Genomic DNA, 18,380 nt, shown 5'->3' on the forward strand with positions numbered 1-18,380 from the left:
ATAAGGCAGCTGTTCAATAATCAAATGTCAATTCAGTGTCTACTATACACCAAGCTAGACAGACAGTTGCTGTCAAGACTTTGGAACATAGGAATTAGGAGCTGAGGTCAGCAATTCAGCCCTTTGAGCCTGCTCCACCATTCAATCAGATCATGGCTGATCTCTTCCTCGTCTCAAATCCACCTCCCTGTTCCCCATGTTAAAAAAAAAAAATCAGAAATATATCTATCTCCTTCTTGGGTTCACCATCCCCTGCGAGAGGTAATTCCTCCTCAATCTGTTTCAAATCTATTGCCACTCAATCTTTTTTCTGTGACCTCTTGTTCCAGATTACCCCACAAGGGGAAACATTTGGTCTACATTTACTTTATCAAGCGCTTTTAGTATCTTGTATACCTCGATCAGATCCTCTCATTCTTTTAAGTTCCAGCGAGTACAACGCCAAACTGTTTAATCTCTCCTCATATGTCAACCCTTTCATCCCCAGAATCAATCTGGTGAACCTCCTTTGAAATGTCTCCAATAAGGGCAGCACAGTGGTGCCCTTGCGGTGCCGAGGACCCAGGTTCAATCCCGGTCCCGGGTCACTGTCCGTGTGGAGTTTGCACATTTTCCCAGTGTATGCGTGGTCTCACCCCCACAACCAAAAAAGATGTGCAGGGGGGTGAATTGACCATGCTAAATTGCTCCTCAATTAGAAAATAATAATTGGGTACTCTACATTTTAAAAAAACAAAATGCCTCCAATGCCACCACATCCTTCCTCAAATAAGGAGACCAAAACTGGACAATACTCCAGATGCGGTCTCACCAACACCCTATATGACTGCAACAACACTTCTCTACTTTATACTCTACTCTAGTCCTTTTGAAACAAATGCTAACATTCCATTTGCCTTTATTACATGCTGTACCTTTATACCAACTTTGAGATTCATGAACAAAGACACCCAAGATCCCTCTGCCTAGATGCATTATGAATCTTCTTCCCATCCAGATAATAATTTGCCCTTCTATGTTTTCAGCCAAAATGGATAATCTCACACTTATCCACATTTAACTCCATCTGCCAGATGTTGGCTCATTCTCCTAGCCCATCTATATCAGTCTGTAAACTCTATCTTCTCTTTCCCATTTATTTTAGTGTCATCCAGAAATTTTGCTCAGTTACTCTCTGCCCCTGCTTGCAGATCATTTATACAGATTATAAATAGTGGAGGTCAGAGGGTTGAACCCTGTAGCACCCCGCTAGCTAGTTCGCCAGCCAGAGAAGGACCCATTTAACCCAACCCCCTGCTTTCGGTCAGTCAGCCAATCCTCAATCCAATCTAGTATTCTACCCCAGTGCCCGGTGATCTCATCTTCTAGATCAGTCTTTTCTGCGGTACTTTGTCAAAAGACCTCTGGAAGTCTAGATATACCACATCCAAAGGGTCCGCATGATCCACCTTGCTTGTCCTCAAAGAACTCAAGTTTGTTAAGCATGACTTATCCTTCATAAAACTATGCTCAGCTCTAACCAACATTCTGTTCAATCCCTGATAAGGATGTATGATCCTCTGAGCTTGACCCACGCCACCGCAATCGATCCTACTTCCAGGCAACCTATTCTTCATTATTTGTTTGAACTTATTTCAAACCCATATAACTTCAAGTCAACATTAAAGTGGTTGATGTGGTGTATATGGACTTCAGTAAGGCGTTTGATAAGGTTCCCCACGGTAGGCTATTGCGGACAATAAGGAAGTATGGGATTGAAGGTGATTTAGCGGTTTGGATCAATAATTGGCTAGCTGAAAGAATACAGAGGGTGGTGGTTGATGGCAAATGTTCATCCTGGAGTTCAGTTACTAGTGGTGTACCGCAAGGATCTGTTTTGGGGCCACTGCTGTTTGTCATTTTTATAAATGACCTGGAAGAGGGTGTAGAAGGATGGGTTAGTAAATTTGCAGATGACACGAAGGTCGGTGAATTGTGGATAGTGCTGAAGGATGTTATAGGATACAAAGGGACATAGATAAGCTGCAGAGCTGGACTGAGAGGTGGCAGGCGGAGTTTAATGCGGAAAAGTGTGAGGTGGTTCACTTTGGAAGGAGTAACAGGAATGCAGTGTACTGGGCTAATGGCAAGATTCTTGGTAGTGTAGATGAACAGAGAGATCTCGGCATCCAAGTACATAAATCCCTGAAAGTTGCCACCCAGGTTAATAGGGCTGTTAAGAAGGCATATGGTGTGCTAGCCTTTTATCAGTAGGGGGATTGAGTTTCGGAGCCACGAGGTCATGCTGCAGCTGTACATAACTCTGGTGCAGCCGCTCCTGGAGTACTGCGTGCAGTTCTGGTCACCACATTATAGGAAGGATGTGGAAGCTTTGGAAAGGGTTCAGAGGAGATTTACTAGGATGTTGCCTGGTATGGAGGGAAGGTCTTACGAGGAAAGGCTCAGGGACATGAGGTTGTTTTCGTTAGAGAGAAGGCTGAGAGGTGACTTAATAGAGACATATAAGATAGTCAGAGGGTTAGATAGGGTGGACAGTGAGAGTCTCTTACCTCGGATGGTGATGACCAACATGAAGGGACATAGCTTTAAATTGAGGGGTGGTAGATATAGGACAGATGTCAGAGGCAGTTTCTTTACTCAGAGAGTAATAGGGGTGTGGAATGCCCTGCCTGCATCAGTAGTAGACTCGCCGACTTTAAGGGCATTTAAGTGGTCACTGGATAGACATATGGATGAAAATGGAATAGTGTAGGTCAGATAGGCTTCAGATGGTTTCACAGGTCGGCGCAACATCGAGGGCCGAAGGGCCCGTACTGCGCTGTAATGTTCTATTACCTGTTAAAGTTGTGGAAACTATTAACTCTTTGATTAAGTCTTGGTGTAATCCATCACCAGGACAGTTTATCTGTGCAAGTGTTTCAGTCGTAACTGTGTGGCATGTTTTATACCCTTCAATGTGCCCCCCAAAAATGCTCAAGTGAATTTCTGAACTTCGTCAAATTTCCAACAGCATGTTTTGCAAGTGATTGCAGCATTGTATGTCTTTCCACAGAATTGCTCCCTTTTATCCAAATCCAATGTCATTAATCCTTTCTGCTAATTCTAACCAACTTCCTTCATGTCATCAGAAACATCCTACCTTGCAGCCCAATAGTGGAATGATATTTTGATGTCCTGTCCTCCAATGAGTCAATGAAAAGATTTATTTCCATTCAAATTGTTAATTTCCACAAGTTTTGTCAACTAATGTGTTTCCAAATTCCACTGTTTGTCCCTCACTTAACAGTCTTGGCTTCATCACCTGACCTCATTAAATATCTGTACCACCTCCACTGACAAATTACTCCCCAGGAGCTTTGCTTTCCCTCTTCTTCTCAATAATCCAAACTCTTGAAATTTGCCCAAAAGACCACTCCCCTATCCAGGGTGCATGCTAAAATAGTTGACCCGATAGTTCTTCTTTGCCCAACTTTGCCATTACAAGTTCTTCTTTGCCCAACTTTGCCATTACAATCTTGGATTACTTTATTGATAATATTGATAATACAACCTGTGCTCCTCTGAACTTTGTTATTGTTTGTGTGCCACCTTACTTTTCAATACAATGGAGATTCAAGGAACAAAAACAATCTCAGTATATAGTTTCCTGCTCTAACACATTCTTTCCCAAATTCGTCATATTAGTGCGACTTAATTTAGGCTTTTCTGATCCCAAGTTCTAAAAGGATTTCACAGGTTTATCTTTTTTCATTGTTCGCCGCCATGTAGTACGCACCAATATTTTTATTTTAAACTGCAATTAATAAAATTATTAGAAGCTCAATAATTAAAATTGACCATGTTTGAGGTAACGTAAAGTAAAAATAATAAAAACTTTAAAGTAAAGCAAAATGTATTTCAATAGCAGGTTTAACCATAAAAAACAATGTGCAGGGTAGGTGGATCTGCCATGCTAAATGGGTCATTAATCGGGAAAAAAAAATTGGGTTCTCTAAATTTAAAACACCCTCATAAAAAACAGGAACAGAGCAACTGAAATGAAACAACCACACCAGACAAAAGGTGTCTTACCAAGCTTGATTTTTCAGTTTTCGAAGCTCTTTAGTTGCCCATGTAGCCAAAGTTTTAGTTTTGTTCGTTTTTGATCGTCTTCCTTCAGTCAATAATTCATGAATCATAGGCCTGGCTTCAACTAATTTCAGTACATCCTTCCCAAATGCTGTACACAAATCTCTGGAAAAAAATCCGCAAAATATTACATAGCAAAAAGGATTTTTACTGAAATGAAACTATTTCCCTCCTCCAAATCTGAACTTTTGAATCTTTTTAGAAAACCACAAGTTGATGTATGCATCATCAATAACAGACTACAACGAAAAAAGATTTGCACAATCGAATATACAGCTTCAGAAAGTGTTTATGAATAGGTCAGGCAGTAATTTCCCTAGAAAGCATGTTGAGTTTCAATAGCAACTACAGAAGTTGTACCTCTCATTAATAGCTGTAACTAGATACGTCAGTTTCCTTACCCTATCAGTCCAGCAGCACAGGCTACTACCCCATCTGTATGATCTTCGTCTCGTGCAATGTGATCAATAAAGGAGAGAATGAACTCTACTCTTGGTTGCACCAACATCACATCAGCTGCAGAAAGAAATTTGAAAATGTTTAAGAACAACTTTAATTTAATAGATTATATACATATTAATAGTGTATAATTGAACTTACGATGTACATTCTCTTGGTCACCCTTCAAACCCTGAATGATGCCAGTATATGCCTCCAGACAACCTTCTCGGAGTTCGTTCAGGTAATCCACCATATCATAATCTGTCTAAAAAGGATACAGAATCTTAGCAAGCTGACCAGAATGTAAACCCACACCAAGGGGTAGCAGTTTAGGTACATGCTGAATTTATTACACAAGATCTTAATAAAGCACTGAACAAAATAAATGCAAGAAACCATGCAAGTTTAAAAAAATTAATGTTTATGACAAACTGAACAGAATTTATTTATATTTGAATGGCTGAGTAGTCCATTTGATAATACCATGGCTGCTCTGGTCATGGCCTTTACTTAACTGTACCAATCGGTCATTTATTGCCAAGGGAGTCAATCTTTTTTATATAAGTGGAGTACCCAATTATTATTTTTTTAAAATTAAGGGGCAATTTAGCCTGACCAATCCACCTACCCCGATTATCTTTGTTTGTCGGGGGCAGCATGGTGGCGCAGTGGGTTAGCCCTGCTGCCTCACGGCGCCGAGGTCCCAGGTTCTATCCCAGCTCTGGGTCACTGTCCGTGTGGAGTTTGCACATTCTCCCAGTGTCTGTGTGGGCTTCACCCCCACAGCCCAAAGATGGGCAGGGTAGGCGGATTGGCCACGCTAAATTGCCCCTTAATTGGAAAAAATGAATTGGGTACTCTAAATTTATTATTTTTAAAAAATCTTTGTTTGTCGGGGTGAGACCCACGCAGTCACGAGGAGAATGTGCAAACTCCACAGAGAGTGACCCGGGGCCAGGATCAAACCCGGGTCCTTGGCGCCGTGACGCAGCTGTACTAACCACTGCGCTGCCCAAGGGAGTCAATCTAACTGAGCCTTAAAAATATTCAATGACCCTGCCTCCACCGCTCTCGGGGGAAGAGAATTTCAGATGCTAACGACCCTAAAGAAAAGGTTTCTCCCAAACTCCGCCCTGGGTTATATGTTCACAAAATACAATTATATTAAAATAAAGTTCTAAATTAGTTTAACAAAATGTCACCAAGTTAATGGTTTGTTGGAAGAAATTCACTTTTGTTTGTTACACTGAAAGACAAGAGTCAAAATGTGAAGCAGAGGGGCTTAACGCTTATGCTGTACTTACTTTGTCTACTTGAGCTTGTGAAGCCTGCTGAAGGGTATCCAGGACAATATCTAGATACTTCTTAAACTCGCCTGCAATAGCAAGGGCAATATCCCCAAACACAGATAGAATCTGTGGCTTAACAGACCGATGGACATTTTCATTCTGGAAAGAGACACATTTTGTCTATAGTTGCAAATGGAAATAATTAAAACATTCTACCACTTTTAAAATACCCAGAACCCTGAATTTACAAAATGCACTACATTAGTGTACATCAGGAAAAACTTCAATGTATAAAGCAAATTGTCTCTGGATTATTACTTTTTCAAATTTAAACTTTACAAACAAATTGAAATGCTGTATATGCAGAAAGGAAGCTCTCTAGGTTTTAAATCACAAAATTAAGCTTGGTGTCAAGACACAAACTCACCCCCAGATTCTCCAACAAGAGTTGCATCATTTCGTCACAGAAAGGTAGCATATTAGATTGCAGTGCTCTGCACAGGTCACCAACTAGGCCTACTGCCGCAAGACAAACCTTCAACAAAGATTTAGAACAGGAGGTCACTGGCAGACAAGATTTTAATCCATAACTAGTGCACAACTGAAGCTAATCTTCACTAGGCTAGACTGATTGTACTGATCTGTGATAGTGCAGGCATGGAATTTCACCCCTACCAATTTCCTCTATAAAACATTAGCACCAATACCAAATGCCGGAATTCCAAATCAGTCAGGTGGCATCATCCCAATCTCCGTTCAGAACATCTCCACAGTCCCCATGCATTTTGGAGCAGGCTCGAGGGGCCAGGTGGCCTACTCCTGCTCCTAGTTCTTATTTCACACCCAAGAGAATTAATGTGTAGTTGAAATGCACGCTCATTACATAACACCAGTTCATAAAATTACACAAGCATAGTTTCACCCAGACAGTAGTTGAGTGAGTAGCAATTACTGGGAATTGACTGGGTTTGTGTCCAGGAAGAGAGATGCAGGTTTTCCACATGCTGATCTTTCAAAGGAATCTGAAGCCTACGTTGTTACAACTTAATTGGCACATTATTGAAAATGTTCTTGGAAGTACTGCAGGTTGCTGGGGTCTCTGGCTAGTTACACCAAGTTAGCCATAACCAGAAGAACCTAACAGCATATGAATCAAATAATCAATATGCATTTATACAATGCCTTTAACATAGTAAAAACAAATTTTGATGGGCCAGGTTGAGCTTCAAAATAAGCAATTGAATGGCAGACAGTTGTACAACACAGAAATGGCCCTTCGGCCCATCGAGCCTGCAACGACATAACTACCCCATATCTTACATTAATCCAGCTTACCAGCACTTGTCCCATATCCTTGAATGTGATGGTGTTTCAAGTGCTTATCCAACTGCTTGCAAGGTTTCCAGCCTCCACAACTTCCCAAGCAGTGTATTCCAGATTCTCACCACCCGAGTGAAAATATATTTTCTCAAATCCCTTCAGAATCTCCTGCCCCTCACCCTAAAACGATGTCCCTTTTTGACTGACCCTCTCAACCAAGGGAAACAGCGGCTTCCTATTTATCCTGTCCAAACCCCTCAATCTTATTACACCTCAATCATATTGCCCCCTCAGCCTTCTCTGCCCTAAAGAAAACAATCCAAGCCTATCCAATCTTTCCTTTTAGCTCAAATGCTCCATTCCAGGCAACATCCTGGTGAATTTCTCTGCACCCATTCCAGTGCAATCACCTCCTTCCGATAGTGGTGACCAGGATTGCACAGTACTCCAGCTCTGCCCTAAACAACGTTATGTACAGCACCAACATAATCTCCCAGCTCCTATATTCTATGCCATGACTGATAAAAGGCAACATTTATGAAGTATTTAGATCAGCACTTGAAATGCACTGCTTACAAGGCAGTGATGGAAAATGGGATTAGGATAGGCAGACACGATGGGCCAAAGGGCCTCTTTCTGTTCTGTGAAAGCTATATGACTCAGCGCATTTATTGTAATGTAGGACATATAGATATAGCACTTGGGGATCAAAAGATATGGGAGCGGGATTAGGCTATTGAGTTGGATGGTCAGCCATGATTATAATGAATGGTGGAGCAGGCTCGCAGGTGTGAATGGCCTCCACCTGCTCCTATTTTTTGTTTCTAAACTGCTTCTCAAAACTAATTCACATCCTGTGAGGCATCCCAAAGATGCAAAATATGCGAGTTTATTTAACAAGTAAAATTAAGTAAAGACAACTAGAGGGATTTTCCCTTGGGGTGGGCTTAAGGGTTGTTGAGTAAAGGGAGATACAGAAAGTAGAGGAAACAAACACACACACACACACGGCAGGCGATTTTTACCTGATATTCTGCATAATTCTTCAGTCCAATCCCTAGATACGGTTTGAAGGCATCCATGTACTTCAAAAACTCTGCACCTAGTACTGCAGAAAAAAAAAGACTTAGTTTGAACGTGGGGGAAAAAGGGGAACAAAATAGTTGCAGGCAAATAATTAATCTGTAAATTTATTGCTGCTATACTCTAATTTTCCACATTTTTACACTAAGTACTTTCACTTTAGTGAATTAACAGTTCAATTTGTAATAGGTCATTCGGAAAAAGATCTGAAAATTAACATCGCAATCAATTTTTTCAGTTAAAAAAGATTAGTCTGTTTCATCTGGCTAATTTATAAATATTTTTATTCGCCTCCTTTTACACATTTTCATATTTACAACAACAAATAATTAACAACAAATACAATGTCAACCCCCTAGCTAACAATCCCCCCCCCTCCTCAAACAGCTCCCAACATTTTGAATACAAAACACCAATAAAAGAATCATCAATAACTTACACATTCCAACCCCCCACCCACCCCCAATGTTCAATGTCATCCAATTGGACTACCACCGGACACCGAGTATTTCCCTGGGGCCATCGGGAGCGGTGCTGTTGCCAAAGCCCTCAACCCCGACTGCCTGCATAGACTCTCCTCCATTCTAACCCACTGGGAGTCCTCCCCTCCCAGCATTCGCCGCCCTGTAACACAGTAAATTTGGGACACCCAACCCCCCTGGCTGCCATCCTCTCTGTAACAGTACCTTCCTAACCCTGGCCAACCCCCCCCCAAATAAACAAGGTAATCATCGTTTCTACTTCCTTAAAATATGCCGTTGATTAAAAAGACCAGCAGGCACTAAAAAATGGACAAAAACCGCTACAATACATTCCCCTTAACTGCCTGTAACCGACCTGCCAACGATAGAGGAAGACAATCCCATTTTGCCAAATCCGCTTTCATCCTCTCCACCAAACTAGTGATGTTATATCTACGGAGCTCCCCCAAATTACATGGCACCTGCATCCCCCAGGTATCTAAAGTGGGTTACTGCGCTGCGAAACGGCAGCTCCCCCACACGGGACGACACAAAATATTTGCTTTTGTCCAAATTTAGTTTATACCCGAGAAAGACCCAAACACTAAGCAGCTCCAATATACCACTCATCGACGCACTTGGTTCCGACACATACAATAGCAAGTCATCTGTGTACAAAGATATCTTATGCTCAGGGCAGCATGGTAGCGCAGTGGGTTAGCCCTGTTGCCTCATGGCGCCGAGATCCCAGCTCTAGGTCACTGGCCGTGCGGAGTTTGCACATTCTCCAGTTTGCGTGGGTTTCGCCCCCACACAACCCAAAGATGTGCCACCATCAGTTTATCCCTAAATTTTTTAATAGTACTCCACCATAAAGCCATCCGGCCCTGCTATCTTCCCTGACTGCACCCTCCTAGTTGCATCCTTTATCTCCTGCTTCCCTATCACCCCCTCCAATGTGGTCCTATCCTCCTCCTCCTACCATGGATATTCCAAACCATCCAGGAATTCCTGCATTCCCTGATCCTCCAATACAACCGACCTATACAACCTCTCAAAAGCCCTATTAATCTGGTCCGGGGGCTATCTGGCTAATTTATATCCATGGAAAGACGAGTAGTGAATAATACTCAATTTTCAATACATACATCATTTAAGAACCATAATATGGAACTATTTACAATTCCTAGGATAACATTAATTCAGTTTTCAATTTAGTGAAAATGACCCAATTATCAAACGTTAGAGCACAAAGGCTCTATTTCTGCAACTAAAAATGGTCTATTTCAAACACCATGAAACAAAATAAAATTGAATTGAGCCTACTGTACTATAAACAGTTTGATTTGTAAGTTGGCTGTGCAAAATAATGTGGCTGCTTAACAATTTGGGAACTCAAATTTTGCTCTCCACAGGAAGAATTGCATTCAAGTTCATGGTAGTTTTAGCGCCAATTCCTGGGTTGGTGCAAAAAACAGGAATGATAGAACTAGAGTGCAACTGGTCTTTCTCATTCCAAAATCAACCCAAGCAATCTAAATAACCACTAAATCTGGTTGTAAATAATTCAATAGAAAAGGGCATTGCTGTCACCAAAAAAACAAAGCAGCTAAAAACATTATTTTAGTTAAAAAGTAATCATTTCTCTACCCCGTAGTGCGGTGGATGCAGGGACAGCGAGTAAATTTGAGTTACAGAGTTTTAATTGGTAATGGATTGAAGGGTTATGGAGAACAGGCAGGACGGTAGAGTTGAGCCCAGGATGGGATCAGCCATTATCACATTAAAGGTGTATGGGCTTGGGAGGCTAAATTGCCTACTCCCTCTCCTAGGTCACGTGTTCTAGGGAGGAGGTGCTCTGGCTGACTTTGCAATCCAGCTCTTGGTGTGTAGCATTGTAGGTAGGAATACATCACCCGTGATAGAATGGCGGAGCAGACTCAATGGGCCGAATAGCCCAATTCTGCTCCTATATCTTATGAACTCTTCCATTTCACTCCTTTAAATGATGAGACATACCTTCAACTAGAGTGCTGACAGCCATGAGGGCATCTTCCTGCACACCACCGGAACCAGCAGTGCTCTGGAACATTCTTAGCAGCGATGCCATCACCACATCTGAAATCTGCAGTGCATCCTGGTGCTGGACCTTCCGCAGTACATTCTAAGGACCAAACAAAAAAATAAAGTTAATTTAAAGTAGTAAATATATTAATTAATTTTTAAAACAAAAATAGATCCTTCAGATTAATTCATAATCACCATCATCTTTCTGAGTGGTGCATGAACTTGTCATCACCAGACAATCTGTTAGAAGCAAAGAAATGCAGCGCACACAAACTCAAGCTAATTCAAAACAATTGGCTCATAATTCGCCCAAATACCGCCACCCTCAGAGGCCAAGATGGTATTTTGATGAAAAACACGCTACCTAATAACAGTCAATAGAGCGCCTCAAAAAGTCAAATAAAATGTTTTTTAAAAAATCAAACACAAATATGGGAGTAAAAAAACTAGTTACCTGTAAGGTAGCACACAGCAGAGACTGAAGATCATTGTATTGAATTCTGTCTGAGGTACTTTGAATATGAGACTGTATGGAATAAAACACAAAATTAGTCTGAACTTTTAAACTGTTTTTTAAAATATATTTTAGCATACACTAAGGCCCATGGGCTGAGTGGATCACAATGTTCAGGTGCATCACGACTGCAAAGGCCAGATGGTCTTTCTGTGGTAACTTGACAACAGAACGGTTGTCAAATCCTGTGCTGAAAGTTAATCTTCTCTAATACATAAAAATAGCAAAGCTCAAAATACTGCGTGAACTCAAAAATGGGAGCAAGCTAAACATCAAAAAAACAAAATTGAATTAGATCGACAGTTAAATATGAATTTACACAGTTAACAACTGATGATGTCAGAGCACTTATTGATATCAGCAATGGATGTAAATATGGCGCACAATAATAAAACTGTGTAACACTACTCTCTTCCCTTGCTGTCTCCAAGTTATGGCGTAGATAAATATGATCTTGTTGCCTGCAAACAACCTTCTATTGTTCAATTTCATTACCAAAGATAGCTCCAGCTAGCCAGTCCTGATTACTTCCAAAATTCATGATATAAACACAATCATTTAGGTTAAGCATGATAATCGTATTTTTTACTTTTCTAGTCTCCTTCCAACTTATGATTTCACATCCCTCAATCCTTTCTTCAATGTCTGAGCAACTCACTCTGGCAAACCAATTGAAAAGGCACAGTACACACATGGTGTATTCCATTCCTTTTCATAAACTCTTGCAACAACTCGCTCGTAAATGTTGCATTATCAGAAACAAGAAAATCTGGTAACCCACGAGTTACAAAGACTTGGCGTAACTTCGCTATAGTGCTGGGAGCTGTAACGTTGCTCATAATGTACACGAACTAACCACTTAAAATGTGCATCCACGATGGCTAAAAGCATATGACCCAGGAAGGCCCTGCAAAATCCATATGAATTCTCAAAGGACGATTAGGCCACTCCTAAGGATGTAATAGTGTTAGTGGTGCCATCTTCTGGTTAGATTGACATGCAGAATAGGACCTGGTCCATATTAGGCCACCAAACACCCGACCTGCCTAGAGTCTTCATTTGAGAGCCTCATGAATTTTATCCATTACTGCAAACGATCAGGGTGGAAGAACCAACCGCTTTCGACCTCCAGTATGCAACCACCCTGCTTCAACCCACCATCTTCTTTGAAAGATGGCCATACTTGCATCAGAAATCTTTAGCTCATGAAATAGGATCTCTTTGTCCACTGCTTAAATTTATTTAGCACTCACTGGGGATTGGGCAAGTGTTTCTAGTAAGAAAATAGTCTGAGGACAGTACCTGGGTTCGCAAATCTGATAAGGGGAGATGACTTTGGGCGGCATGTGGCACGCACTATTCTGTACTGATGCATTGACATTGCAAGCATCCAGCGCTGTACTCTTGTTGAGGCCATAGGAGGAATACATTTTGATTCACTGAAAAGGCTCATCAACCGCTTGTGGTTGATCATATGGTGAACGATAACCATAGGATGTACTGATGGCATCTTTTTACCGCAAAAACGATAGCTGAACATCTTTGTCCAACTGTGAATACTCCCTTTCAGCCTTTGACAGTGTGGTTGATGCAAAACTAATCCTTTTTTCTGACCTGTCCTCCATTACCTGACAAAGTACCCCCCCCCCCCATAGGGAGAGGCTTTGCCTGACACAATAAGTTCAGCAGATTGATTTTAGCAGCACTTTCACATCTTTGAAAACGCTCTTCTTTGTGCAGAAGTAGGCAGAGGAGCCAACACTGTAGATGAGTCTGGCAACAACTTTCCATAGTTTATCAAACCTACAAACGATCTGACCTCGGCCACGTTCCTGGGATTTGGAGCTTCCTTTAATCGCTCAAACCTTTCCTGCCACAGGGGATAAGCCGTGTGCTGTGATTCTGTGGCCTAGTTATTCCACACAGTGTCTGAAAAGTGTCCGAAAAATGTCTGTGCCCCGCTTCAGATGCAGTCGAGCCTATGAAAACGTTTTAAAAACTCGAACCAGGTTGGTGAAGTGCCCCTCCTCAGTCTCATCAGAAATCCAAATATTATTCAAGTAGACTGCAATGCAAAGAATGCCCTGTAACATGTTGTCCATCGTCCTTTGGAAGATCACCAGACTGGAGGATCCCCAAAAACCAAACAATTATACTTCAACAACTCTTTGTGTTGATGGCCATATACCGTTCCAAATGGGAGCCGGTTTAGCTCAGATGGCTGGACAGCCGGTTTGTGATACAGAGTGAGGCCATCAGAATGGGTTCAATTCCTATACCGGTCAAGGTTATTCACGAAGGCCCGTCTTAGGGCAGCACATTGGCAGTGGACAGCACAGCTGCCTCACAGCACCGAGGTCCCAGGTTCAGTCCTGGCTGTGGGTGACTGTCCGTTTGGAGTTTGCACATTCTCCCCGTGTGTGTGTGGGTTTCGCCCCCAGAACCCAAAGATGTGCAGGGTAGGTGGATTGGCCATGCTAAATTGCCCCTTAATTGGAAAACAATGAATTGGTAATTTATTTTTAAAAAATTAAGGCTCGTCTTCTCAACCTTGTTCCCTGCCGGAGATGATCCTCAGGTTAAAACACCACCAGTCAGCTCTCCCCCTCAAAAATGGAAAGCAGCCAATGGTCATCTGCGACTATACCTTTTCTTTACTGCTTCAAATATTTCTCTGGCAAGCGATATTGAAGGCCTAGTTTATGTCCACTTTTGATCATGCCTTGCCTCCTGCAAGGGTTGAAAACAGATCCTCTACCCTTAGCAAAAGGTGGGCACCCAGCTTGAAAACTTGATTAATGGTAAGTTTGCAATCCCCACATATGTGCACAGTACCATCACTTGAATAATTAAGAGTTGCCCAACGCAAAAACTGAATCGACTCAATGATTCCGAATCTTTGCATCCACTCCAACACCTCCTCTATGTTGCCTTTAAAGATGTAGGGCACGGTTCTTGGTTTGAAAAAGCGAATAGCCCGAGGATCAACGATCTAATGATAGTGCCCCGCAATGCACCCAGTTAGTCTTTAAAAACCTCACGATATTTCTGAATGACATCCTCTGCCACTTGAGCTTTTTCTCACCTCAGTTCAACTTAATTTTCCTGAGCCAGTCATGTGCTAGTAGACTAAGCCCATGCCTTTTTACCACCAAGAGCCGTGCTCTTCCTTCTTGGCTGTTGCATGCAATGTCTACCACTGACACGCCAAGCAATGTTATAGTCTCAAAGGTGTACGCCTGAAGGTTAATTTAATTCCTGCCTGAGTAAGGACCGGTGCCTGCTTAAGAGCCCCCCAAATCTTCCTGACGGCCTTGTCACGGATTACCGATGCAGAGGCCCCTGTGTCCACCTCCATCTTGATTTTCTGTCCAGCAAACTCCGCTGTAGCATAAATAGGCTCAGCCCGCCCCTCACTCTTTTAAACATGTCGTAAAAGTCTAAGCTTTCTAAGAAATGTGCCATCGGCTGAGGTTTCCTTCTTGGCTGTCTGAATATCTTTTGGATTATTGGCAGCCATTTCCATGCGCTTATATTTCTAGAGCCTTCTTAAAACTAAGCGTGGCCTTTCCCAGCGAATGCCGTTGAATGCTGTCCTAGCACAGTGGTTAGCACTGTTGCTTCACAACACCAGGGACCTGGATTCCTGGTTGGGTCACTGTCTATGTGGAGTCTGCACGTTCTCCCAGTGTCTGCGTGGGTTTCCTTCGGGTGCTCCAGTTTACTCCCATAAGTCCTGAAAGGTGTGCTTGTTACATGAACTGGCGACTAGGGGATTTTCACAGTAACTTCATCGCAGTGTTATATATTATACTAGCCTGTGCCGAACCATATCTTCCAAAATTGCCCCAAACTCTCAACAGTCAGAGAGCAGGCACAATTCAGCAACAAAGTTTCAGACTGTCCCCTCTTCAGAAAATGACTACGGAATTTGAAATGTTGGGCAATTACTGAGCTTGGGATTGTGGTGATTCTGAACAAGCATAACCCATCCTTGTCTGTGATCCCATTTGCTAGGTATTCCAACCTTTCCACATGTTCAGTCCGGCCCTCGATCTCTTCCACAAACTCTGTCCTAAACACAGCCACACGGTGCTAACTTGTCACCCTTCGGGAAATTTAGCAAAACTTTGTTTTGAGCATGCTGAAATTCGAATTTTTTTTATTCTCAAAGATGTGACCACAAAAAGGTAGTCAAAATGCATTAATCTTAAAGCTAATCTTCTTCGAAAGATAAAAACAACCAAGTTTAAAAACAGGAGCAGCTAGTTGAACATCTAAATAACATGAGAGAATAGAATTAGAACTCACGACAGTTGAATACCACAGGTAGCAAACAACTAATGACATTGCACCACTTACTGATGATATCAGCAATGGAGTTAAAAAGAGGATGCATAATAACACAACACTTTTCTTGTTCATTACTTTTGTAGGTTATCTTTTAGCTGTCGATTTGCCATGGAGGAAATATAGAAAATGCTCCGGAAGAACGGTACCAACCAGATTAAGTGTATAGGATAAATAATACGGAACCTACTAAAGTTTGTGCTTAATTGCTTCTTCTTCAAGTCTCTCTGCATAATAAATATTTACATCACTGCATGACAGCATCTTACTTTGCCATTTGTATCAGGATGGAAGTTCCATCAACAATTCAATTAATTTTTCCCATTATATTGCTCAAAAAGTACTTTAAGGCACTGTAGCCAAAAGAAACCTGAAAGAATTAAACCAATTTAGTTAAGGCAATTAAACAACAAAAAGGACATAAACTTTGCCCAGTTATTCTATAGGCATTTTGACAGCATTGATCAGTCATTAAATTGCAGGAAAATATTTGCTGCTCATATTTTAAGAGAATTGAAACTGGACATAATGACTGTTCAACATAGAAATAGTCACTGAAAGCTTCAATTAAACACTAGGAGAGCAAAGAGGGAGCACGATCCAAGAGTAATAATAACAATAATAATCTCTATTGTCACAAGTAGGCTTACATTGTAATGAAGTTACTGTGAAAAGCCCCTAGTTGCCACATTTCAGGCCTGTTCGGGTACACAGAGGGAGAATTTAGAATGTCCAAATTACCTACCAGCACGTCTTTCAGGACTAGTGGGAGGAAACCCACAGACATGGGGAGAATGTGCAGACTCCGCACAGACAGTGACCCAGCCGGGAATCGAACCTGGGACCCTGGCATTGTGAAGCCACAGTGCTAACCACTGTGCCACTGCACTGCCCCTGCATTAGGGACCGATGGGGTATTGTGTGTGTTAGGCCGGATGACATTGGTAGACTGTTAAATGAGAACTTCACATCTGTCTTGGAGGAGCAGGATGTAGATGCAAAATTCAGACAGAGGGACATTGAGGTTCTTGAACAGTTTGACATGAGGAATGAGGTGGTACTGGAGGTTTTGGCGGACTTAAAAGTCTGCTCCCTTTACTTAGTGCCCCCAGGTCCAGATGAGTTGTACCCCAGGCTGCTATGGGGGATGAGGGAGGAAATTAGAGGGGCTGTGACGCAAATTTTTTAATTCCTCTCTGGCCACAGGGGAGGTACTGGAGGACAGCTAATGTGGTTCCACTTTTCAAGGACCGTGGTAGATAGAAACCAGGGAATTACAGACCAGTTGAATCCCACATCAGTAATAGGGAAACTGTTGGGAGAAAATTCTGAATCGCAGAACCAATCTCTGTATGGAGGCACAAGGTTTGATCAAGGACAGTCAGCATGGCTTTGTCAGAGGGATGCCAAGCCTAACAAAATCATTGATTTTTTTTCCCCAGGAGGTAACCAGGTGTGTACATAAGGGTAGGGCAGTTTACGTACAAAGAACAAAGAAAATTACAGCACAGGAACAGGCCCTTCGGCCCTCCCAGCCTGAGCCGATCCAGATCCTTTATCTAAACCTGTCCCCTATTTTCCAAGGTCTACTTCCCTCTGTTTCCCGCCCGTTCATATATCTGTCTAGATGCATCTTAAATGATGCTATCGTGCCCGCCTCTACCACCTCCACTGGCAAAGCGTTCCACGCACATCTCCTTTAAACTTTCCCCACTCTCCCCATGAAATCGTGACACCTTGTAATTGACACCCCCAGTCTTGGAAAAAGCTTGTTGCTATCCACCCTGTCCATACCTCTCAATTTTGTAGACCTCAATCAGGTCCCCCCTCAACCTCAGTCTTTCCAACAAAAACAATCCTAATCTACTCAACCTTTCTTCATAGCTAGCACCCTCCATACCAGGCAACATCCTGGTGAACCTCCTCTGCACCCTCTCATTTGACCTTCCAAAATGCATCACCTCGCATTTGCCTAGATTGAACTCCATAATAGATTTCAGCAAAGCCTTTGACAAAGTCCCACATGGGAGATTGATAAAGTTAAAAGTGCATGGGATCCGGGTAACGTGGCAAGTTGGTTCCAAAATTGGCTTAGTGATAGGAGACAGTGTGGTGTTAGAAGGCGGTTTGTGTGACTGGAGGCAAAAGTGTGGGGCGATGCACATTGTGAAGAGTAATCGCAGGACACTAGGAAGCTCAGAGGAACAGCGGGATCATGGGGGGTTTGCCTACAGATCCCTAAAGGCAGCAGGGCAGGTGAATGGGGTTATTTAAGGCAAACGGGGCACTTGCCTTTATTAGTCGTTCTCTGCATTGGTTACAAGAGCAGGGAGGTTATGTTATACCTCTACAGGACTTTAGTTAGGCCACAGCCAGATTACAGAGTTCTATTTTGACTATATGAAGGATGCGATTGCTCTAGAAAGGGTCCCATGAATAAAAATTGCTGTGGGTCTGGAGTCCCTTAAAGAGACAGTAGTGAACCAGATATGGGGTTTATGGCATTCACTTTATATTTAGATGTTTTGAAAAAGAGACACATGGAGGTTGGGGTAGTCCCGTGGAGATACCCTGGGAGGTTTGGTCTGGGTCTCTGCAACAGCTATCCAGAAGTTAGATGTGGTAAATAATGGGTTAACTTTTTCTGTGTACGGTATTGGTGTAACCAGTTGAAACCTTGCAATTTTGTTGAAACATTATAATTTTTCTTTTTCTTATTTGTTAACC

At 42.2% G+C, this 18,380-nt stretch overlaps 1 protein-coding gene across 1 annotated transcript in view; it reads right to left on the reverse strand.

Moving 5' to 3' along the window:
- The window catches only part of kpnb1 (karyopherin (importin) beta 1), a 61,345-nt gene that overhangs the window by 2,081 nt on the left and 40,884 nt on the right, over nt 1-18,380 (reverse strand). Inside the window, exons 14-21 of the mRNA XM_038778533.1 lie at nt 11,244-11,315; nt 10,742-10,886; nt 8,204-8,286; nt 6,286-6,393; nt 5,874-6,017; nt 4,729-4,834; nt 4,530-4,644; nt 4,072-4,233 (exon numbers count right to left, since the gene is read on the reverse strand). Of these exons, the coding sequence (XP_038634461.1) occupies nt 4,072-4,233; nt 4,530-4,644; nt 4,729-4,834; nt 5,874-6,017; nt 6,286-6,393; nt 8,204-8,286; nt 10,742-10,886; nt 11,244-11,315 (935 nt within the window). The remainder of the gene's footprint in view (nt 1-4,071; nt 4,234-4,529; nt 4,645-4,728; nt 4,835-5,873; nt 6,018-6,285; nt 6,394-8,203; nt 8,287-10,741; nt 10,887-11,243; nt 11,316-18,380) is intronic.

Source organism: Scyliorhinus canicula, chromosome 19 (genome assembly GCF_902713615.1).
Source record: "Scyliorhinus canicula chromosome 19, sScyCan1.1, whole genome shotgun sequence".
NCBI lineage: Eukaryota > Metazoa > Chordata > Chondrichthyes > Carcharhiniformes > Scyliorhinidae > Scyliorhinus > Scyliorhinus canicula.